The sequence below is a fragment of the Syngnathus leptorhynchus genome, chromosome 2 (assembly GCF_054491065.1).
Source record: "Syngnathus leptorhynchus isolate UIUO chromosome 2, UIUO_Slep, whole genome shotgun sequence".
Lineage (NCBI taxonomy): Eukaryota > Metazoa > Chordata > Actinopteri > Syngnathiformes > Syngnathidae > Syngnathus > Syngnathus leptorhynchus.
The window spans coordinates 3,197,592-3,219,080 of record NC_141196.1 but is presented as its reverse complement, the minus strand read 5'-3'; the positions used below and the strand labels follow the sequence as shown (position 1 = coordinate 3,219,080).

Sequence of the window (21,489 nt, the reverse complement as noted above, 5' to 3'; positions counted from 1 at the left end):
GATCCCACTAAAACACACGCACAGATCAAATGAAGTGAACATCGATTCTTTATTGAGTTCAGCGCTGAACATTCTGGACACAAGGGGTGGAAAGTCAATAGAACCAAATGTCAATACAGAAGGTCACAAAGACGCAGGTCGCACAAACATTTGCACTCTCTTCATGCGGCGACCGGCCCACACCGCTCCGTCGCCATCGTTAAGGTTGGCCGACTGGCAGTTGTGGTACCACCAGCCCCCGCCGTGTGTGGCGGCGCAGTTTTCGTCTCCCGTGTCATTATCACGGTCCCAAGTGGTGAACTTCCTCCCGCTGTGGGAGACGGAGGACGTCGTGTCGACCGTGGCGAGGGAGTCCCCCGCGGTGCCGCTGTAGCCCGAGACGTGTAAAGGGTACCCCTCCTCCTCGGGACCCACTCTAATGACGTATTCTGCGGTGGTTGCGCCCCCCTGCCCGTCCTCCATTTCCACCCTCAGCAGGGTTTCACCCTGCTTGGTTAACAAGTGGAGGTTCTGATTTCCCAGCCACATCTCGCCCCTCCCCTGCGCGTCCACACGTCCGAAACCGTCGCGGTACTCGGCCCAAGTTCGGTTGAAGTTGAGCAAGCCGTTCTGGTTCTCTCTTTGCTGGACTAACAACCAGCCGGCCAACAACCCCTCCTGAAGGCAGTACGCCGATACGAGGTCGGCAGTAACCGAGGCTTTGATGTTAAACAAGCCGCTCGTTTCCCCGCGGCTGTGCTTGTGAAAGATATCCACGCAATCTGCAACACATTATTCGGTTCTTCAAATTCCAGAAAGTTCAACACGGATGCTAAAGCTAAAAATCAGATTTTTGTTTCACTACTCGGAAAAAGTTAGGGATATTCTATTTTGGGGTGGAATTTCAGGATGAATACAAATTGGAAATCTTGAACTTAATTTGAACTCTAAAATTTGCCATTGAGCTCCTCGTTAGAGAACACGAAAAGGTGGAGGAAGCTTCAACGGTTGGATATTTTAGAGCTCAAATTCAGTTCACCTGCCATCGCATACTTAAGGCACATCTGAAATTTGAAAGTTGAGTGGAGTTATTCTCTTCCTAACTTTCTGCGAGTAGTGTAAACTGGGGCTGGGGCTAACGACGCTAAGGCCGAAGCTAGCAGAAGCCGCCGTCACTCCAGGTCGGAGGTCGCGGTACCTTTTCCCGTGTAATCGCTCTGGCGTACGACGTGCGCGCTCTGTACGCTGCGAGCGTGCACGGCGGGAATGTCGTCTTCCTTGTTGTCGTTAAAGAACTTTCCCAGGTCGAAGCCCACCTCCGTAAAGGGTTCAGGGAAGCCGGCTTTAATGTCCGAGTGGCTTCCTTTGACGCCGCTCACGTGAACGTTCTTGATGTTGGAGGAGACGTGACTCACGCCGGGGAAAAGGGAATCCAGCCCACCCTTGGTGCCGGAGACCCCCTGACAGTTGGGATCGCTCTCCCTGGTCTCCTCTACCTTTTCCACGGGGCCGTCCGCCGTCATCACCGTGGTAGTCTGCTTGGTGACTATCACGCAATCAGTCGTGTCCACATTGACAACGGCATCTCCAAAGTTGCCGCCGTCAAAGAAGCCTTTGGTGTTGCCTCCTGAGACCTCAGTGATGGACTTAGAGTGCGTGGAGGAGGTTGATGAAGAGGTGGAAATACCTGGAACTTTGGAGATGGTTGCGGGGGAGAAGCTGGAACCTTCGGTCTGAAGCGTCAACTGGAATGATTTCACCTGATCAGTGGAGAACAAGAGAAGATGAGGTCCACATGGGAGTGAAGATAAGGTCATCATTTGGCAGACTATATTTGAAAGAATGTTCCCTGCGCCGTGAGGCGCCCTCACCTCCTGGAAGACATCTTGCGGCTGCTGTCCTCCTGTCTTGGACTTGTAGACGGTGGTCCAGGCAGCTTGGTCCAGCGGCCTGCTCTGCATCACTTCCAGCTGTTGCACAGTATGGATGCGCTGCAGCTGCTGGGACTGGAGCTGATTTATCTGAAAAGGCCAATAGAATTCAGAATGATACGGAAACACTGTACTCATTCATATTAGTCACTCTTTGCAGAGGATAAAGAATTTAGCGTAATGAAGGAGCCTTTCGAAAAAATTCTCCCTGATACGAAATATTTGAGAACATATGCCAGATTGAGAAAACGGCGAACCTGTTTGTCCAGAGTCACGTAGGCGTCGTAGTCCACCTTGTGCTCAGAGTACTTCTCGCAGGAACCTTTGCAGGAACGCAACTTGATGTCAATGTCCACCTAAAGGTAGAGAGGGGAAAGGACCCTTAGGAACTTGCTTCTGATTTCTCCACTCGACGTGGTGAAACAAGGCTTACCTCCAGCTTCTGCATGTCTGCCACCTGATCCGTCACCCGGTCACGGAGGGCCGCCAGAACCCGCAGCTGTCGATCGATCTTCATCTTCATATCAGAGATCCTCTGGCGAAGGTTTTGCGCCAAGTTGTAGTAGCGGTCGTCTTGACCTGCGAGAGGCACACGGAACACGTCACGTAACGATTCGAAAGACGGGCGGGGTTTCAGAAGGTGTGCGAGGACCGACCGGAGTTCAGGATGAGCTTCTCCTTCAGGAAGTCGTACGTTTGCTTGGTCACCTGATCGGCCGAGCGTTGCCCGATTTGGTTCTGCTCCAGCACGTTGCGGATCTTCTCGATTTTTTTCAGAAGGCTGTGATCTTGGTGGTCCATCAAACCTTGGATCCTGCAGCCTGATGGGCACTTGTGACCCTGGCAGCAGAGGTGGAAAAAAAATACTCACACTCTTGGTACTTGCTAAATTTGCCGAAAAATTAACATTACCCAGTCGTCGTCGGTGCAGAACGGCCACTCCTTCTCGGTGGCGCATTTCTCCGATCGGGTGTTGGGCACCACGGGTCGTGCTCCCCTGGGGTCAACCACGCTCGCCTGAGGAATTTTTTGGTGATTAATATCCGTCCCTTAATATTCAAGCACAGCAAAGTTTTCGTCTCACCAGTGAGGCGGCGGCGTACACGAGGCAGAGGGCGAGGCAGAGCAACAAACTCGGTCGTTGCATTTCGTCGAATGTTCCGAAAATCCCGGAGCTGGCTGGTTTTGAAGCCTCCCCCCCGACACTTGTGACTCAAACCAGGTTGAGCAAACCGTCGAGGGGGCGACGACCTTTTGTGCGGCTGCACTTTGTACACAAACAAGGACTCGCGCTTTTCCCATCATGTGTACGCTCGTACGGTAAAAAGTTACGTTTGGTTCCTGAGACTGTCATGTTGCAATTTTAGAAAACATTGATATCAAATAAAAATATGAACGGAGGCGAAACCATTTGTTTCCAATCAATATTTATATGAAAACGTGACAAAACATAAAATTGAAAGACATCTTATACTCACAAAGTGCTGATTATTACATCTATTCATGTGTGTTTTGCTCTGACCAGCCAATCAGAGAACGGAAAGACGTCACTTTAAAAATGGCGAGCGCTTTCCCCAAAGTCAGCTGTTTTTTTCTTACCCATAAAGAAATATCACGTTCACACGTCAGTAGCTTTGAGGCAGGCGGACGCAACTTCCTGTCTCCCCTCCGCTATCTTGGTCCTCCCTCCGTCCTCGGCGCCCACCTGATGGATGGCGTCTTGGCCTCTGCGCCGACAGCCTCTATCCCTGAGCTTGAAAGCGGCGAGGAAGGCGGCGCGGTAGTTGCGGTTCATCCATCCGTAGAGCAGCGGGTTGGCAAAGGTGGAGCACATGGCCACCACGTGGAAAAGGGTGTAGAGCAGGCGGAAGTGCGGCATGTCCAGCACGCTGCTGTCGATGTCGGTGGCCAGCTGGAAGGCGTGGTAAGGGAGCCAACTGACGGCGAACACCACCACCATGGTCACCAGCATTTTGGTGGCTTTACGGTGGCGGCGGTGGCGCTCGGAACCTGCCGAAGCTCCGTCGGCCCTGCCCTCTGCTGGGCTGACGTGACGTCGCAGCTTGAACCAGATGCGGGCGTAGGCGAAGGAGATGATGGAGAGCGGGAGGAAGTATTGCAGCACCAGCATGGAGACGCTGTAAACCGTCCCGTCCGTGTTGGACCCGGGCCACTTCTCTGTGCACACCTGCAAGTCAAAGGCGGCAATGATTGTTTTTTTTTTTGTTCAAAAGAGCAAATTTTAAGTTTAATCTTCAAGTCTCAAGCAATTATCAGGTCTTAAACTTGACATTTTCACCTAATCTCGAGTAAAGTCCCTATCTCAGTGATATACAGACGGCGCCCTCAACCTTGATGCTGTGTCCCGGCGTCACGGCGAACAATCCGTACTCTCGGAAGATGGCGAGGGGGCTGGCGAGCGCGGCGCTGAGCAACCACGTGACTGCGATGACCCAGAAGCAAGTGACTTTACGCATCCTGGTTTCCAGATGGTGAATGATACATCTGTAACAACGACAACATCCTGTCAAACCTCGGCTCACCGAGATGCGCTCTCTTGCCAGCTGACCTGTGGCGGTCCAGGGCGATGACGTTGAGGGTCAGAGTGGAGACGTGGACGGCGAGGCCTTGGGCGAAGGGTACCAGGAAGCAGAGGGCGGCGCCAAAGTGCCACTCACCTTGGAGCGTGTAGACCAACGTGAACGGGAGACACAGAGCGTTCACCAGCAGGTCGGCTGAGGGGGCAGGAAGTGGCATTTAACAAACACGCAACATTTAAACTGGGCTTTGTAGCTCGGGGGCTTATTGAAAAACAAGACATTAAACAAATTACTCCTCGCTACCTTCACTTTGGGCCAGTTAAAAGCTGAAATATCTGACTTACTCCTTGGATAAAGTTGTTTTTCTTTAAAAAAAATATATAGATATTTAAAAATTGTAAATATTTTTCCACATGGACCTCATCCGGTTAATAGTTAACAAAAACGTACAAAATGAAAACAAAATGCTTTTAAAAAAAAAAGTGAAAGTTAACTGTCATTTATAATCTCAAACTAACAATAAAAAATATTAATTTTGATCATTATTAATTTAATTATTAATCATTAATTTAAAAAAATAACAGAAAAAATAAAAACTAACAAAATTAAAACAAAAATTGAGAAAAAAAATGTTAATGAAATAAAACCCAAAAAGTTTTTTTTCAAAAAAATTGAAAATTAACTGTCATGTATAAATTTCAAACAATAAAAATATTGTAATTTTAATTATTATCCATTTAAAAAATAATATTAGTTATGAACAAAATTATTTATAACGCTGACCCCATCACATGACCCTAACATAACTACCTCTACACAAACATACCGACAGCCAAGTTGGCGATGAAGAAGTTGGTGACGGTGCGCAGTGTCTTGAAGCGGTAGATGACGTAGATGACCAGCGAATTACCCACAAGGCCCAGCAGGATGATGGCGGTGTAGGCCACAATCAATACCACCTGCCAGGAGCGACACACACGCGGGAGTTAGCCGACGGGCATTTGCTTCGGGGTTTAACCTGCCACTCACCTGCACGCCGGGCAGTCGGATGGGGTCTTCCAGCAAGGTCTCGTCTTCGAAGCTGAGGTTCTCAGCCTCGGGCGTGGGTGGGTTCTCCTGACTGACGTCAAGGCAGTCCATGTCGTATGTCCAATCACACACACGTTTAAGAGCGACTCTCAGTCGACAAAAATGCACGCTTAGCGATTTACACACTTTGATCCAATCGCATGGGTCCGACGTCCAATTATGTATCTCGTATGTCCAGTTCCGGGCCCATGTCCTCGCCCAAAAGTCTAACGACCAACTGAAGATGCTCAATCATTTCTCGTCCGTCCGCTCTCACATGTCGCGGATGGGAACTCCGAAGGCAAACATGTAGTTTGTGAACTCACACACTTTGTATGCTTGCACACATTAAACGTCCTGTCCTTCTTGTCGGCTTGGCAGGGCCATCCCACGTTTGCCTGCAGAAGGAAAAAGGACAGAAACATTTGAAGAATTTAAGTCGACTGTAACGTTTGGGATCAAGAGTAACGGAGTGCGTGGCAGTTAGCGAAGCATGAGCGGACACTGATTTATTCATCAACACGTTTCCCGCCGACGCTATTTTTGGCTCACTCTCATCTGGAGGAGCCGATGTAGCGAGAGGAGCGGACATCACCTGGATGGAGGTGTCTGTTCAGCTTTTTTACCACAAACAAACCAATAGGGAGGGGCCGGGCATGCTGCCCTGAGGGACGCCGCAGCCAAATGCTAATGTTGTCACGACGAGATAAATGACGGCATCGGGAAATGACATTTGAGGCCTCCCGACGTGGCAACACCGTAGAAGTCCAATACGTCTGGTGGAGAATTATACATACTGTATAAGTGCTGACGTCACTTGTGAATATTGATTGTATTGATCACTTTGCAAAGAAAATTTGCTGACTTGATGGCTGATACGATCAACTCTGAACAAGTCAGCGTTTTAATAAGGGCTAATTTCATTCATTCATTCATTCATTCATTCATTCATTCATTCATTCATTCATTCATTCATCTTCTGAACCGCTTCTCCTCACTCCTGGTTTCCAGCCAGTCGCAAAAGCACACAAAGACGAACAAACATTGAAACTCACAACCACACCTACGGACAATTTGAAGCCATCAATCGGGCTACCGTGCATGTTTTTTTGGAATGTGGGAGGAAACTGGAGAACCCAAAGAAAACCCACGCAGGACAGAAGAGAACAAACTCCAGGAGCTGGAATCAAAATCACAACCTCCACATTGAGAGGCGGACGTGCAAACCAGTGCGTCATTGTGACATTCTGGGCTAATTAAGAAAAAAACATTTAAAAAAAAAAAAGAAAAAATAGAAATAAATAAATAAATAAATCATAATACTGAATTATGTTCATACATTGTATATTTGTATTTTTCTGGCTCTTTTATTCATGCGTTCACACATTGACACTGATGGTGGTAAACGACGTATGTAGCCATCCATAATGGCTGTATGGAGCTGGGCAGGCTGACGGCGGTGTGGCATCAGGGCTAATTACATAATATGTGCAAAAATAGGTATACAGTAGTCTCACATTAGTGACATATTATGATGAATGGATTTTTTTTTGGTTTTAGTTTTACTTTTATAATTATATAGGTACTTTTTTTCATGAACTCATTTACAGCCGTTGGGTAAAGGATGTTGGGATACTATAAATTCCAAGCTTGGAAATAACTTGACAGAAGCACAATCAATGTTAGATAATATTAATGTATCATTTTGGGAGTCCATTGGGACAAATGTTGTGCAACCTGCCTTTTTTCTATAGCTGATTATAAAAGAAAAGAAAAAGGCACAACTTTTTTGATTTTTTTCAACCCCCAAATTTTCAAAATGCTGAAAAAAATGTCTGGCAGTGAATAATGACTTCAATAATAGTGTATTTGCTTACATTTACATAATTTATGTCAAAAATTCACGTTATCGCAAACGTGTTTCTCTGAGAAATGACAAGCCTCTGACATCATCCCCCAAAATAAAAGTGACACTTATTTATATGAATATTATTCTACATATATATTAAAAAAAACTGTCACACTGACCGGTGGCGTCTCCGTGGTCCGGCCTCTAAAAGTCCTTGGCTGTCCGGACAAACACATAAAAAGAAGAAAGACGTTGTTGTTTACTTTTCCAAATCATCCAATGCCTTGTCACAGAAGAGGAGCACGTTGCATCACTGCGCGAGTGCGAGGAGGCGGCAAAGAAGAAAAAGACGCAAGCGAGGCAGGGGAGCGTCACATTGTGGAGGCGGGGCGTGTTTGTGAGTGAGAGGAGGAAGATGATGGAGGAGGAAGAGCAAATCAAAGTGAGCAGACAGGAGGTGGCACAATGCATTGCCATGACAATACAAAATCACACCCAATGATTAAAATCAATTAATCAATCAATGAAAAATACAAAATGGATGAATTTGGACGCTGAGATCTCAGTGGTAAAAAAAAAAAGTGTGACAAAATGAATGGATGAATGGACAAGAAACAAATAGAAAATTCAAGCAAATGGAAGCACTGGGGCGAAAGTGGATCCACTTTCTCCTCGGCCGAACATCCCAAAGGAATATTCCACCCACAAAGAAGCTAGCTGCGCTGATGCTACACGGCCGAGAAAAGCTGCTTAGTGAAGATCAAAGTGCATCGCGATATTTCAAGATTAGGGGCCCAACCAATTAATTGGATGTCCCATTTAATCATTACATATTACTGTTTTTATATTCTATACATTTTTAAACACAAAATGATGACATTTAAATATTCAGTCTATAATTTTTGTCTGTTGTATAATTATACGCGGTAAAAAAAACTAATTATGGGACAACAGTTGTGTGTTTAATTCATGAGGGAGTTCTTATACTCATTAGCCTACTTTTTTTTAATTAATCGGATAGCGGAATTGTATTCTGCCAAATATCTGAATCGGCTGAAAAAAAATATCCACATTGGTTGCGGCCTAATTAAGATGACACCATTAAATTGATAAGAATTAGTGTTTAATAAATCGTAAGATTGTAAAAGTGGCCCCTTACGTCCTTCGATTTTTAAGTATGCAATTCTCGGAAGAAAAATGGTGGGCAAAATTTGTGGCGTGACCATAAAAGGGCACAGCGCAGGGTCGAGATAAAAGTTTGGCCTAGATGGAAGAGCTCTGTTTACCGATGCAGTCAAACGAGAGGAGAAGTTTAAAGTTTTGCCTCATCTTATCTAACATTCTTGTTTGACATTTAAACACACCTGTTTGATGTTGGCAGTCAGATCAGAAATGAAGAAGCAGCAGCCGAGCGCTCCATCGCCTCCTAGTGGGACAGACGCTTACTGTAATAAGAAAGTACATTATTATGCTTTGAAAATTCCAATCCAACTCAGATTACAGAATGAAAACAGAATATAGACCGAGCGATCTGGTTAGACATGAATAAACTGGAGTCGCATTAAAAAAAAAAAAAAGAAATACAGTCAAGACTCAGGCCGGAACATCTGGCGATTGCTTGATGCACTTTTATGGAAAAACTGTGAGCGCTAGGTGTTCTTATAGATTTTGAGGCTCCATATCTCTGCGACAGAGACTCTTCACGCTTTGCTTTTTCAGCCACAAGAAAATTGTTGAGGTCAAACAATCCAATCAAAATATCAGATCATTCATCTTAAATTAAGTAATATATTACTTTGATTTTTTTCACTTTTTTTTTTTTTTTCAGCAAAATTTTCTTTTCTAAATTGCAACGTATTTCAAATTCATTTATCTCATTATGTAATTCATCAAGGCCCTTTTTTTGTAAATAAAGTAACATTATTAGAACAAACAAGTGTAAACATCTGCCATTTAAAACATTTTATAAATAAAAATAATCCATAAATCCCCTGGTTTCTCCGTCTTTTTGTAAATAACAAATGTACACAAAGTTTACCCACCCTTGCACTAGCAACAAGATGGTTGTTACCCCAGCAGCTCGCCGGCGTGGTCGGTTGCCAGCAGAAAAATAAAAATAGACTATTATGGTGGTCTCTCGAGATCGTCCCATCCTCCCCCACCCCCCACCACCGCACACATGCTTTCCCCTCTTCCACACGGCGCAGAGGAGGTGTGTGAAGGAGCGCATGCTGGCTCCTGATGTCACAACTGACGTCACATCAAGGTGGTGCCGCGTCAAAGCCGACGCCAAGGGAACGCAACTTGGGGGCGGGGAGCAAAGTCACAAAGGAGGCCGAGAAGGGGGAGGACGACGAGGATGTTAATTTGTGTGAAAGGCATCCATCCAGCCATTTTCTTGGCACATACATGCAAGTATGGGAATGGGAAGATCAATTCCTTTATTTTGGTTGTGTACACAAAACATTTAGGGTTCTAATCAAAAGAGGAATATCACAGACAAAGCAAGAGTGCTTTTATATCATGGAATTTGGGCCCAGCCCCTTTTCTTTGATGCCACCTCATTATTAAATTGACATTATTATATGGAGTTCACCGCTTTCTTCATTTGAATGCGGGCCTTTCGCTTTTTGTTTCTTTCTCCGATCTCAACCCAGTTGAGCATGTACGTTACCTCCCGAAGGGGGAATTGAAAGGAGAAACAACCCAAAAACAAAGAAAAAAAAAAAGACAGGCCAGGAAAAATATTTCGAATATGGAATATGTCAGTCTGGTAAAGTCATGTCGCAGACTTGGTGTAGTCAATGCTACAAGTAAAGACCATAAAAAAAAAAAAGATGGAATTCTGAACTTTTGTCTCATTTGTCTTCTGATCAAGAATCCAAATTATTTCATTTATTTTTTATATTTTGTTAAGTATCCAACGAAAACAAAGGGATTAACCCAGCCGTTCCAATACTTTTGGAGGGGACTGGTTAGACAAACGACTAGCACGGGACAATGTACGGAAAAGAAAATATTCAAATGGGATTCGAACCCAGAATCGCTAACCACTACACACAGCGCTGCACATAAATGCGCTTTTGACTGGCAGCCGCCCGTCCTTGTCTGACAACAATGAGCAAATTACGACCACACGCTTGCACAGCCCAAGACAAAAGGCAAGATGGGGAGGGAGGGGGGGGTTTCAACCAATCGCATGACGGCATTCACGGCAAAAGGTCAGGCTGACAGCCGGAACCGAGGAAATGACACCTGGTTCCAAGGTCGAATCGTCAAGAACATTCCGGACAAGGGAGCATCCCGAGAGACACCGGGCCGGAAAATAAACTCCCAGCGCAACAATGACGAACATTGTCGGTAACAATACATGGTAACCATGACAACAATTACCATCCGTCCATCCCCCACCTCAGTAGACTCGTTTGCTAGGAACACACCTGCAGCATTACAAGGGGGCGACGGGGTCACAATGCACACACACGTCCCTGATTGAAATGCTCTGTCACGCGCAGTTCTCCATTTTGTTCGTGCTCTCTCTCTCACACACACAACACACACACACACACACACACACACACACACACACACACACCCACCACTCTACTAAAACGCTCCCACACTACTAAGAGCAGTTTCGTCACCAGCCCAAAAAAAAAAATCATGACAAATGAAAGTGTGTTCAATACTAAATCAATCTTACATAGGCACACACAAACAAACTACTAAAACGTTTTGCTTCACGCATAACTGAATTGCGCTCACACACCCTGACTTTTTTTTTCCATTTGCACAGAACGGATGCCCGCCCACAAAATACTCAAATATGTTTGATTCACACAACTGAAATGCTCTCACACACACACGACAGAAAATGTTTTCACTCAAACGTACCGAAAAATATCTGCCTCAACACACACTTGAAACTTTTTTGTCGTTTTTCACTAGTAATGGGAAAATGAAGCTTCAAATTTGCTTCATGAAGCAGTTTTTTTTTCACTCCTCTAGATGGCACTGTTAGTTTAAATACAGGGGTTTAAAAAAAAAGTGCTTTCAGTGCAATGTTGGACAGACAGTGCCATCTAGAGGACTGAAAAATACACCCACTTGTTCATGAAGCAAATTTGAAGCTTCATTTTGCCTCACTAGACTAAAGCGCTCTCTTACACATCTTGTAATAGGCTACAATCTAAAACATACTGAAACGCTCTCACATAAAGACCAACAGTACGAGGTCTTTCCGAATGAATTCTTTATTTACAAAAGTTGAAAACATGACAGGTTCCTGAAAACAGAAAGATTACTTAGTAAAATTCACAAAATGATGTTAGGTGGTTTGAAATGTTCACTCAGCTGGCCATCCACAACGTGAAGGGGATTAGGATGACAGGCAGGGTGGTCCTGGAGGACACGCCCCAACAAGCCAGGGAGAGGAGGCCCAGCAGACCAGCCACAAATACGTTCCGCTGATCTCGGATCTGAGACTTCAACCACTGGCAGAACTGAAAAAGAACAAAACAACAAAAGAGTTGTTGATGATCATCTTGCATTCGACCGTCTAAATTTCCTGAATTAAAAACACAACAACAGCAAAAACCTAAGTAGCCAAATAACTAAATGCCCAAAGGAAACACTAAAATTCTGTAAAACATATTTTTTTTCTGGCAAGCACTTTTATCCTTTCAAAAAGTCAACCTCTCAGAAGTGATGACTCATTTTAACATATGAGCTTCTAGAAAGCAAACGTGCTTGAAGCAGTGATTTTCAAAGTAGTGGCACACGGGCTCCCTCTAGTGGTATGCGATATTATTTCTTTTTTTAACCAGCAGTGTTTTGGTTGAGTTCCCTTGTAATTAATTTAAAGATAACACCGTTTTCAAGCAGTTATTCAGGTACAACTTTGAACTATTTTATGAGACTTTTTAACTGAATTGCTAAGTAGCTGTTTTTGTTTGTTTTTATTTGCAGGGGGGGGAAAAAAATGAAACGGCGCACGAAACAATACTGTGGATTGCCTTATTTTTGATGAACACTGCGTAAGGTATACACACGTAGCTACAGTATATATATAGTATATCTATAAATACTCTATACACAACCTACAGAGAGAGAGAGAGAGAGAGAGAGAGAAAGAGAAAGAGAGAGAGAGAGAGAGAGAAAGAGAGAGAAAGAGAGAGAGAGAAAAAGAGAGAAAGAGAGAGAGAGACAGAGAGAGAAAGAGAGAGAAAGAGAGAGAGAGAGAAAGAGAGAGAGAAACATGGCTATATAAAGATGTACACATGTAATTATTATAGTATTCGAAAATCCAAGTACTTTTAGATGGTGCTTGGTGTAAAAGATTCAAAATCCACTGTTTTAAGCGAAATAACTACCTTGAGAGAACGGATCAATAATTTTTGCCAATTTTCTGGGATGCCAACAATCAAACACTATAACAGACATGGCAAAACTATAAACGTAGTACCCCGCCCGGCGCCCCTTTGAACGGCGACATTTCTTACCTGTTCCGTCTGCAGGCTGCGCGCAGCTCCGTAGCGGCACCACGTGACGAAATGCTCGCAGTTGTTCCACAGCAGGCTGTAGGGGACGCTGCCGAGCAGACTTTCGGCCCGTCGCGCCGCGTCCTCCGCGTCGGGAGGAACGCGGCCGGCGCGCTCCATGGCATGCGTGTTGAGCCTCACGCTTGCGCCGTACGCGAAGTCCTCCACGGAATCCACGCGCACGCTCGCTCGCTTGGCTAGCACGCCGAGCAGCAGGCGCGTGTTGGTCACCTTGTGGCGGAGGTGGCGCGCATCCGACGTGACGGCGGGGAGGATGTCCGGGATGAGGTGCGCCACGCGGCCGTCGCCCAGGTAGATACCGAAGTGCGTGAAAAGCGTGCGCGGCACCTCCAGCAAGTCGCCGCGCCGATAGGCGCGCCCACGCTCAAGGGGCGGAGGTGGTGGGTGCGCGCACGTCACCAAGAAGACCACTTTGTCCAGAAAAAAGGCCAGCGCGTCCAGCATGACGTAAAGAATTAGAAGAGCACTTTGTCCGGCAAAAAGGTGAGCGCGGCCACCATGACGCCACGCGCCTGATGCTCCGAATGGGCCCGGGCACATTGGCACCAGGGGCGGGGCCAGATGGGCGTGACAAGCGACCCACTTTTTTGGGGTGTGAATAATTCTGATTTTACCACAAAAAATTGGGAAGTGGCGCTGCTAGACCAACACGCCTCCGACAGGGGGCGGTAAAGAGACTAGTTATAAGTATGCTTTACTATGTGGAACTTAATGTAAAGCAGCGGTACTTAATACCACCTGGATGGTTTAACAGACACACAAGGACACACACCATCCAGCCAGCCAATAGAAGCACAGGACGCAAATGTGAAAGGAAATGAGGGAGGGGGGGCTCATACGGCACACTTAAAGAAAGAGCACTTTGTTTTCTTTCTCCAGCAACTTCCCAGGCACACACACAAAAAGCATGAAGGAAAATAAAGTGAGTGTTTAGCAGTGAAGCTGACATCACTGCTTCCAGACCACCAAATGGCTTCTCGCTTTTGCTTCTCTCTCGCACGCACGCACGCACGCACGCACGCACGCACGCACACACGCAGACACGCAGACACGCACACACGCACACACACATCATTAAGCCCCCACCCCCTGGGTGTGTTGACGGGACAACAATCCACATGTTGACTGACAAACAGCATGTGTTTGTGTGTGTGTGTGTGTGTGTGCGTGCGTGCGAGCGAGCGAGTGAGTGAGAGAGAGAGAGAGAACGAGAGAGCGAGAGAGACAGTAACGCTGGCCAGATGTGCGGTAGCCATCACACTACGCTAACGGGCTACATTAGCAGTAGCGAGCCAACTTGTCACCAGACTTCGCAAGAAGCCGAAAAACAACATCAGAGAGGTTAAAGGTCGTAAAAGGCAGTCTCCCAGACACACGGGCGGGACTTGTCGACACCTTTTAATTCCTGCCAATGAAGGAAGGCACTTTCAATGAAAGCTTGGCTGCGTGGCAATTGTTCCGCAATGGTTTTCCCAGAGAGTGAAGGTGGCCAAACTGGCAGCGGTCGTGGTGACGACCGAAGGCCTGTTTGCAATTAAGGAAGAAGTGACATTCCACAGGGCGAGGTGAGAGGTCGCCACTCCAATGAAGTCCGGTAAGGTCATGTGATCGAAGCTGACAGTCAAGTCCTCTGCTGCTAAAAACCATGTGTGCACATCAGTGTGTGTGTGTGTGTGTGTGTGTTAACCGAGCATGGTCGTGAGGTCAGGAAGTCCACGGAGTTTCAAGTCCAGCAACATCTGAGCCAAGGCTTTTCCCTGCAGGAGGTCCACACACACAAACCCATGTTGATTGACAGCCACCCCATGTGGGCGTGTGTGAATGTGTGCGTGCGTGAGGGTCTTACCTGGGGGTCACTGCGCAGGGACGCCACCCCTCCCCCACCGAGTGAATTCTTCAGGACAAAATTGAGTCCATTGATCCCTGGTAGAGTGTACCTACACACACACACACACATAAAAAAAAGCACTTGTAACCATGACAACACAAATGCGTACTGTGCGTTTCCACCACTTTAACGAGACTTCAACACGTACTAATGAAGTGCCTGCGGTGGCCATGTTACATTTCATTGCGTTTTTTATGGCCTTTCGTCAGGCTAATCGCTAACACATGCCTATAGCAAACGGGTAACCAGTGTTGGCAATGATGAACTACAAATACTATCGTACTTATGCTGTTGTGTGGCAGTGAACTCAACTCGCATCACGATAAGCAGCACTCAACAAACGGAACATTTCTTTAAAAAAAAAAAAAAAAAGGCGTAATCTTTCTGTGTGGTAGCCTCAAGCTAACACTAATTAGAACTTATGTGGCAGCGGTAAAAAACTTTAAGCAACGGACAGAACACAAACTGCAGCAGCATGTGTACTTGCAGCCAAATTATTCTTTATCACCTACAAAGAACTACTAATATTAGTGCTGTACTGATGAGCTGAGAGTTGTGACTATATCTATCTGTATTATACTACCATCAAGTGGCCAAGAGGAGCACAATGGCCATTCAATAGATACAGCCAAACAAAAAACAGTAAATACATTTAGTTTCATCTAGTTACACTCAAATAAATAAAGTCTTAAACCAGTATCTGTACTTCTACTCAAGTACAGAGTTTTGGCTGCATGTCGTCCCATCTTGGCGTTGCTGTGAAGACAAACACTGGAGTCTTTCAGCGCCAAGATTCCATGTGGTGGTGGTGGCGGCGAAAAACATTTGGGACCAATTAGAAACAGAACACGAACAGCCTGAAGCAGTCATCTGCTTAGTCATGACGAGTCACAGCGGTTCGCAAAAAATATTGCGGTTGGTCCTCGTGGCCCGCCCGCGAGCCACTCACCGTGTCACGGCGCCGTGCAGGCCCGGCGGGAAGAGGTGGGCCAGGTATTCCTCCACCACAGAGGCAGTCAGGTGTTTCTTCAGGTAGGGGTAGAGGCGGGCGTCGCGGGCGATCACTCCTGCGTCAGAAGCTAACGGTTAGCTTAGCGGGAAGAAGTGCGAGCGGTTAGCGAGGCTCACCGATGTTGGCAGAGTCTCCTTTGTCGCCGCTTCGAGCGTAGGCCACTTCCTCCAGCCGGTAGCAGTGCGGCCCGCTAGGAAGCGCTACAACATCAACGGGCAATATATCACAATGGGAGCCCGAACGCTGCGCCCTCTAGTGATACAAAAAGGATCACTGAAATAAACTGGGCAACATCAAACGTTCCTTTTTAATCCAGTACAGTGCATTTGTTAAGTCCAAATCAGGTCTATTTGACTTTTGAAACCAGTTTGTTTTCAAATATTTATTCAGATTAATTTAATCATTATTCAAGAACAGTTTATTTGGTCAAATTAAGGGCACTGCAGATTCAAACTGGTTTAAACTGCTCAGATTTAAAAAAAAAAATCTGTTAAATATAGTTTTAGTGCAGCTAACTTGTAGTTGGAAGAAAAGCATTTGTTTTTGTTTAAAAAAATTTCGCGCAAGATATTTAAGAACATAAAATATTCTTTCCTGGATTTAAGATGTTCAAATTATCCATAATGTTACTTCATGTTGCTTTATTTTTTTTTTGTTTACATTTTTTTCGCGCAAGATATTTAAGAACATAAAATATTCTTTCCTGGATTTAAGATGTTCAAATTATCCATAATGTTACTTCATGTTGCTTTATTTGAATCTTGGTCATGACATCCTTGGAGAGTTACATATTTATGAGTTGGTACTGGGTGTAAAAAGTTTAAGAAGCACTCTACACTCAATACATGCCCTCTGGGGGTCACCATGGCAACCGCAAGCCACTCCCTGCTCACCTGCGGCAGGTGCTTCCTCCGTACAGTCGAGAGGGGCTTCCGGCTCCGGCCCGTCAGGCTCCGCCTCCGAGAGAGACTCCACCCACTGTCCATCTACGTGGATGTCGAGCTGGAGTTGCGACTTGGGGTGGAAGAAGAAAAGCGGCTTCAGGACCGGCGACCTTGGAAGACGACGACATTGAGGTGAATGACTGTCTGACGAAAATTCATTCGACAGAAGTGGCCATGCTCGTACTCACACTCGGGGACGCCCGCCCACAATGCCGCACAGTCCGGGAGCTGCGAGCAAGGAGACAAACGTCACAGGACACACGGGAAAACGTGACTAAAAGGGACAGACAATACATGCTACCTTGAAAAGCGACAGCGTGAGAGTGACAATCGTACCCATGCCGGTCCCGGCGGCGGCAATCTCTCTGGAGAAGAGCTCCAGTGCCTTCTTGTCTTTGTGGTGGACAGCCAACCAGAGGACCGCCTCCCTGGCATCCTGCAAAGCCAGTGGGTTAGCCTCCTTGGCATCCTGTGGTGAAAGGTGCAGGTCTCACCTTATTGGAGCCGTTGGCGCCGTATGTGTCCTCTGCTCCCAAAACCTGGATGTTGACGGCTGAGAAGTCCTCCAGACGCAAATGCTTCAATATGCGCTTTGCCCTACGCAAACATCAAGTTTGGAATACGCGCCTCTCAGGTGAAATTTAAGACTGAACCTAAGATGTACTATAACCTTCACATATGACGTTAATTTGAGCCGAAATCGGAATATCCCCACATTTTGTGAGCAGTGAACGTTCCCAATGTTTCCATGACGACGAACAAACCTTTTGACGATGCTCTCTGCGGTCTTGCGGGCTTTTTCCGCTGCTCTCGGCCCGCCGAGCGGACACACGGCGGTCGCGCGAAAGCCGTCCATGTACGTGGCGCACACCTGCGGACGGAGCGGGAAATGTTGAGGTCTGTAATGTAGCCACACCTCCTGGGCCAATTTCATTAAGGCTCACCTTGTAGTTAGGTGACGGAGCAAAACCTTTAGCGCCGCTCACTTTGACGGCGCCGCCGTCGATACCTGCGCGCACGCAAAACACATCGTTGCCGTCGCTGTCAATATTAAGAATCGACATCAAAATAGCACACATACCGGGGACTTCCTGTATGAGCACACGGCTGAAGTCGCAGACGACGTCAGGCAACACGTATCGCCGTGGGTCGCCAATCTCGTACACCAGCTGTTCGGCCACCGTGCCAAACGCCACCAGCCCGCCCGTCTTCGGCGGTTTGGAGAGAACGAAGGAGCCGTCAGCGGAACATTCCACCACTGGGAAGCCGATGTTGTCCCTGCCAGAGGTCATCGGAGTTCACCAGGGCTTAGCAGGCATCTCGGCGGCTGGCGAGGTTCTCACCAGTCAGGGACGCGGTGCCAGTCGGTGAAGATCCCGCCAGTGCTCTGGGCGCCACACTCGATCAGGTGGCCTGCCAGACTGAACCACATCACAAGTAGCGGTCAACACGTCAACTAGTCAGCATGTATGAGTGGCAATGAGTCAGTAAGTCAAAGAGTTGGCGAGTCAGTTTCCTCACCTTCCGGCGGCCAACAGGTCCAAGTCGCTTTTACTCCATCCGAACTGCGAAGGAGCAGATTATCAACACAACAAGTGAAGGCATGTTTTTAGGGCAACCACATTTTTTTTTTTTTTTTTTTAAAAACCCAAAACTTGAAAACGTACAGCGTGCATGAGAGGGCCGAGAGCGAGGGCGCTGTCCACGCAACGCCCTGTTACCACGATGTCAGCGCCAAGGTCCAGGCAGCGGCGGATGGGCATTGCCCTGTGCACACATCAAGATATTAGCATGCAGGTGAACAAGATGCGCACGTGAGCATTCACATACCCGAGGTAGGCGTTCATGCTGTGCAGCGTTTTTGGCAAAGCGCGGCTGCTGCCGTCGTCGGCCATCTTGACCTCTGCGAGGCTGCTTCTCTGTGGAGACACGGTCGAAAAAAATCCAATGAACAAGCGTGACACTGAGTCAGCGAAACGAGTTAGTCACATTGAGTCAAAAAAAGTCAACGATAAAGTGAGCCACAAGTCACTGAGTGTGTGAGGTGAAAATTATTGAGCAAAATAGTGAATGAATTAACATGTCAATAAGTCAATCTTGGTGAGCTAACAATTCAATATGGCAACATGACAGCAAGTCAAAAAGTCTGTCAAAAGAAAACGAGCCAAAGTGTCAAACGTAACCGAGTTAGCAAGAGGTCAGTGAGTAGCGCTGTTCCTCACGTGGTCCATGAGGTCATCACCCGTCACCACTGCAACCTTGAGGTCCAGGCCGGCCTTCTTGACCATGTCTTGTATGGCCGCGGCACAGGCTAATGGGTTCACCCCACCCGCGTTACTGACCACACGCACACCTGCGAGGGGACAAAATTGATTGCTGTGGAGATTCATCCAGGTTGCTATGCAAACAGGAGACTCACCTTTTCTGTGGATTTCGTGAATGGACGGCGCCAAGGCAGCATGGACAAAGTCTGGAGCGTAACCCAGATTCTACAAGACAATGGCATCAGTTGAATGTCCTACTCTAACATGCTATCATATCATACTTACAGGTGCCTTTGCCTTGGCTGCTGTTAGGAGCGACATGGTGATCTCACTCAGGTAATCAAATACCAAAAAGTCCAGTTTACCGCCATGGATCAGCTGAGGTACTGTGTACACGCATACAAAATAAAGATGAATATGTACTAGGTTTGTATTAGCACGGTAGGTGGGCTGTACCTGAGGTGGCCGTGTCCCCCCAGAACCCCGAGGCGCAGCCGATGCGGATTGGCCCCTTGTCAATACAGGTGTCCGTTAAGTGTCTGGTGTTCGCGAACGAGCCGACACAAGAGCGCCCGACACACTTTGGTGCTCTTACACGACACAGCAAACACGCAAACATCCTCAAAAGGTGGAAGACGAAACAAAATAAAAAATATAAAACAATAAAATAAAGAAAAGTTTCTTAGTTCAAGGTGCTCTGGATTGGGAATGGAGGCACTTCCGGTCTGTCTTCTTTGTCGTTTTTTCTGATGTATTACGATGGCACCCCCTTGTGGTAGAATAAAAAGGTGACTGTTTCTGACAAGCTAAAATTTGAAACCAACAAAAGAAACAAATCTCCACTTTCACACTGCATCCGAGTAGAAACACGCAGCCAGGCCCTTCATAAAAGAACCAAAGATCGCTTGTGATTTTTATTTGTCTTATTTGTATTATCCGTATTGTAGTTGACAGTAAAGAAAGAACAAAAGGCATGCATTTTTATGGAACAACTTGTTTGTCCACTAGATGGCGCCAAAGTGAATCATTCAAGTTTTTAAAATATATTAAAAACTTAAAATATATGATTCATTCTAATTGACCGATGACTTTTAGCGGCATGCTCAACTTTCTAGAATCTCGGCGCTGTCATGTGACTCCCAGGATGGCTACTGATTGGCCGGCAAGCCTTTCATTGTGAAAGCACCACGGTGCAGACGTGGGTTGGGGTTGGCGCTATGTCGGTTCCGACTGCGCAGAGAGCTGAAGAGCATGGCGCAGCCTGCTACTGTGCAGCCGTGTTTGATCTTGAGATGCACACCACTGTGGTGGATCTTCAACGTTCCTTTGCACAGGAAAAAAAAAAACAACACAATGTGACATCTCATGAGCATCACATGACCACACCAGGTCACACCTACCTTTGTCATAGAAACTTTTTCCACACAGGCCGCACAAGACTCGTCCTTTATGAGGCCATTGTAAAGACCTGAGGGTAGAGGTGGCCGGATGGAGGGGGGAAGGATTCCACCTGGTCCCATCCACCTGATCCTGGGAGAACAAAAGTAGGTGTATGTCATGGTGTCATCATTAGGTCAGGAGATCCCAAGTTTGTAGTCACCTTGGCGGGGAAAGGATTTATGTGATTGGCAGTAGCCATTCCATGGATGATTGGCCATGTCTTGGCAAAGCAGAGTAATTGTTGGAGGAGTAGCAGCTCCACTTCAGGGCTCCAGCACAATCCCAATTGAACGTTGTCGGAAACATCGCCAACGAGAAGCAACTGGGATGGCTTTCGACCCTGCGACTGGAGGATGTGACGAACCTGGAGGTGACAGGAAGTGAGCGCCGTGCACCTGATGGGTCTCCAGGGTTTTATATCGTACCTCACGGACCATCTGCCGATTGGTGGAGAAGATGACTTCTTCAGACATGGTCTCTTAACATCACCACCTTCCTTGGAGTCCTCGTCGTCTTCTCGCCTATCTGCATGCCGCTTGGCTGTTTTATTATTTTTCTTGACTATTTGACTCCGCCCACCAGCCTCCAATTGGACAACGGTGAGAAAAGCTCGAGGAATGCCCGCAGCTGAACCATCACGAAGTTCAAGTAGGTGAGAGATGAGAGTGGACATGACAAAAAGGCACTCGGGATTGTGGACGTGACAAAAGGACCTCCAGGAAAGTTGACATGACAAGAAGGCGCTCATGAGAGGTTCTGGATGGCAGCTCCAAGTAGGGCAAGTTGTTTTTTTTCTAGTTGCTGCGACAACTTGTTTGTCGCCTGAGGGCGAAAACGACAAGGAAGCCGATTAGCGTCGTCTTGGTGTCAAAATGTCTCTCGGGACTGGAGAGGATTACTGTTCTGAGCCGCCGTGTTTAGAGGCAATGATTCACTGAGATGATACTTCAATGATTCCGTTTTATTTCTTTGTCAGGGGGGATTAAGACTTTGATCCTTGTGCTTCGCCCATC

General features: G+C 46.7%; 5 protein-coding genes across 8 annotated transcripts; all 5 read right to left on the bottom strand.

Moving 5' to 3' along the window:
* Nucleotides 1-30: 30 nt before the first annotated feature.
* Nucleotides 31-3,154, bottom strand: fga (fibrinogen alpha chain). Its single transcript, XM_085902005.1, has 8 exons — nt 2,995-3,154; nt 2,823-2,927; nt 2,567-2,750; nt 2,344-2,489; nt 2,168-2,266; nt 1,851-2,000; nt 1,178-1,739; nt 31-761 (listed from the first exon to the last, which is right to left on the bottom strand). Exons 1-8 carry the CDS (start codon nt 3,055-3,057, stop codon nt 124-126), a joined length of 1,947 nt encoding a protein of 648 aa, XP_085758131.1. The 5' UTR covers nt 3,058-3,154; the 3' UTR covers nt 31-123.
* On the bottom strand, nt 2,827-9,559 carry npy2rl (neuropeptide Y receptor Y2, like). 2 transcript variants are annotated; one of them, XM_085902038.1, is made up of 9 exons: nt 9,410-9,559; nt 8,732-8,812; nt 7,547-7,585; nt 5,480-5,916; nt 5,277-5,409; nt 4,480-4,645; nt 4,262-4,415; nt 3,510-4,098; nt 2,827-2,927 (listed from the first exon to the last, which is right to left on the bottom strand). In XM_085902038.1, the coding sequence occupies exons 4-8, from the start codon at nt 5,588-5,590 to the stop codon at nt 3,529-3,531; spliced, it is 1,134 nt and encodes a 377-aa protein (XP_085758164.1). In that variant the 5' UTR covers nt 5,591-5,916; nt 7,547-7,585; nt 8,732-8,812; nt 9,410-9,559; the 3' UTR covers nt 2,827-2,927; nt 3,510-3,528. The 2 variants fall into 2 exon arrangements, with proteins under 2 accessions (XP_085758164.1, XP_085758154.1); XM_085902028.1 differs by lacking the exon at nt 2,827-2,927 and having other exon boundaries at nt 3,190-4,098.
* Nucleotides 9,560-11,531: 1,972 nt separating this feature from the next.
* LOC147060133 (lecithin retinol acyltransferase-like) lies at nt 11,532-14,171 on the bottom strand. Its single transcript, XM_085906191.1, has 2 exons — nt 12,869-14,171; nt 11,532-11,869 (listed from the first exon to the last, which is right to left on the bottom strand). Exons 1-2 carry the CDS (start codon nt 13,466-13,468, stop codon nt 11,717-11,719), a joined length of 753 nt encoding a protein of 250 aa, XP_085762317.1. The 5' UTR covers nt 13,469-14,171; the 3' UTR covers nt 11,532-11,716.
* A 142-nt stretch (nt 14,172-14,313) lies between these two features.
* LOC147060132 (uncharacterized) lies at nt 14,314-19,797 on the bottom strand. Of its 2 annotated transcripts, XM_085906190.1 has the most exons (20): nt 19,493-19,797; nt 19,322-19,422; nt 19,192-19,261; nt 18,995-19,125; nt 18,603-18,691; nt 18,440-18,539; nt 18,294-18,337; nt 18,116-18,193; nt 17,854-18,050; nt 17,717-17,781; nt 17,537-17,643; nt 17,267-17,369; nt 17,109-17,208; nt 16,961-17,000; nt 16,722-16,882; nt 15,945-16,028; nt 15,766-15,883; nt 15,537-15,594; nt 14,775-14,865; nt 14,314-14,685 (listed from the first exon to the last, which is right to left on the bottom strand). In XM_085906190.1, the coding sequence occupies exons 1-19, from the start codon at nt 19,653-19,655 to the stop codon at nt 14,782-14,784; spliced, it is 1,893 nt and encodes a 630-aa protein (XP_085762316.1). In that variant the 5' UTR covers nt 19,656-19,797; the 3' UTR covers nt 14,314-14,685; nt 14,775-14,781. The 2 variants fall into 2 exon arrangements, with proteins under 2 accessions (XP_085762316.1, XP_085762315.1); XM_085906189.1 differs by lacking the exon at nt 15,537-15,594.
* Nucleotides 19,798-19,949: 152 nt separating this feature from the next.
* Nucleotides 19,950-21,427, bottom strand: LOC147060131 (uncharacterized). 2 transcript variants are annotated; one of them, XM_085906500.1, is made up of 4 exons: nt 20,902-21,427; nt 20,637-20,840; nt 20,437-20,566; nt 19,950-20,360 (listed from the first exon to the last, which is right to left on the bottom strand). In XM_085906500.1, the coding sequence occupies exons 1-4, from the start codon at nt 20,947-20,949 to the stop codon at nt 20,185-20,187; spliced, it is 558 nt and encodes a 185-aa protein (XP_085762626.1). In that variant the 5' UTR covers nt 20,950-21,427; the 3' UTR covers nt 19,950-20,184. The 2 variants fall into 2 exon arrangements, with proteins under 2 accessions (XP_085762626.1, XP_085762627.1); XM_085906501.1 differs by having other exon boundaries at nt 20,911-21,427.
* Between the last annotated feature and the right edge of the window lie 62 nt (nt 21,428-21,489).

Coding starts and splice junctions, on each gene's coding strand:
- fga (XM_085902005.1), bottom strand. CDS start 3,057: ATGCAACGACCGAGTTTGTTGCTCTGCCTCGCCCTCTGCCTCGTGTAC. Junction 2,928..2,994: donor TGTACGCCGCCGCCTCACTG/GTGAGACGAAAA, acceptor AAAATTCCTCAG/GCGAGCGTGGTTGACCCCAG. Junction 2,751..2,822: donor TCTGCACCGACGACGACTGG/GTAATGTTAATT, acceptor CTCTGCTGCCAG/GGTCACAAGTGCCCATCAGG.
- npy2rl (XM_085902038.1), bottom strand. CDS start 5,590: ATGGACTGCCTTGACGTCAGTCAGGAGAACCCACCCACGCCCGAGGCT. Junction 4,646..5,276: donor CATCGCCAACTTGGCTGTCG/GTATGTTTGTGT, acceptor CTGCCCCCTCAG/CCGACCTGCTGGTGAACGCT. Junction 4,416..4,479: donor ATCGCCCTGGACCGCCACAG/GTCAGCTGGCAA, acceptor TCGTTGTTACAG/ATGTATCATTCACCATCTGG.
- LOC147060133 (XM_085906191.1), bottom strand. CDS start 13,468: ATGTGCCCGGGCCCATTCGGAGCATCAGGCGCGTGGCGTCATGGTGGC. Junction 11,870..12,868: donor GCAGCCTGCAGACGGAACAG/GTAAGAAATGTC, acceptor GTTCTTTTTCAG/TTCTGCCAGTGGTTGAAGTC.
- LOC147060132 (XM_085906189.1), bottom strand. CDS start 19,655: ATGTTTGCGTGTTTGCTGTGTCGTGTAAGAGCACCAAAGTGTGTCGGG. Junction 18,540..18,602: donor AGCATGAACGCCTACCTCGG/GTATGTGAATGC, acceptor ATGTGTGCACAG/GGCAATGCCCATCCGCCGCT. Junction 18,338..18,439: donor TCGGCCCTCTCATGCACGCT/GTACGTTTTCAA, acceptor GCTCCTTCGCAG/TTCGGATGGAGTAAAAGCGA.
- LOC147060131 (XM_085906500.1), bottom strand. CDS start 20,949: ATGTCTGAAGAAGTCATCTTCTCCACCAATCGGCAGATGGTCCGTGAG. Junction 20,567..20,636: donor TAAATCCTTTCCCCGCCAAG/GTGACTACAAAC, acceptor TTGTTCTCCCAG/GATCAGGTGGATGGGACCAG. Junction 20,361..20,436: donor AAAAAGTTTCTATGACAAAG/GTAGGTGTGACC, acceptor TCCTGTGCAAAG/GAACGTTGAAGATCCACCAC.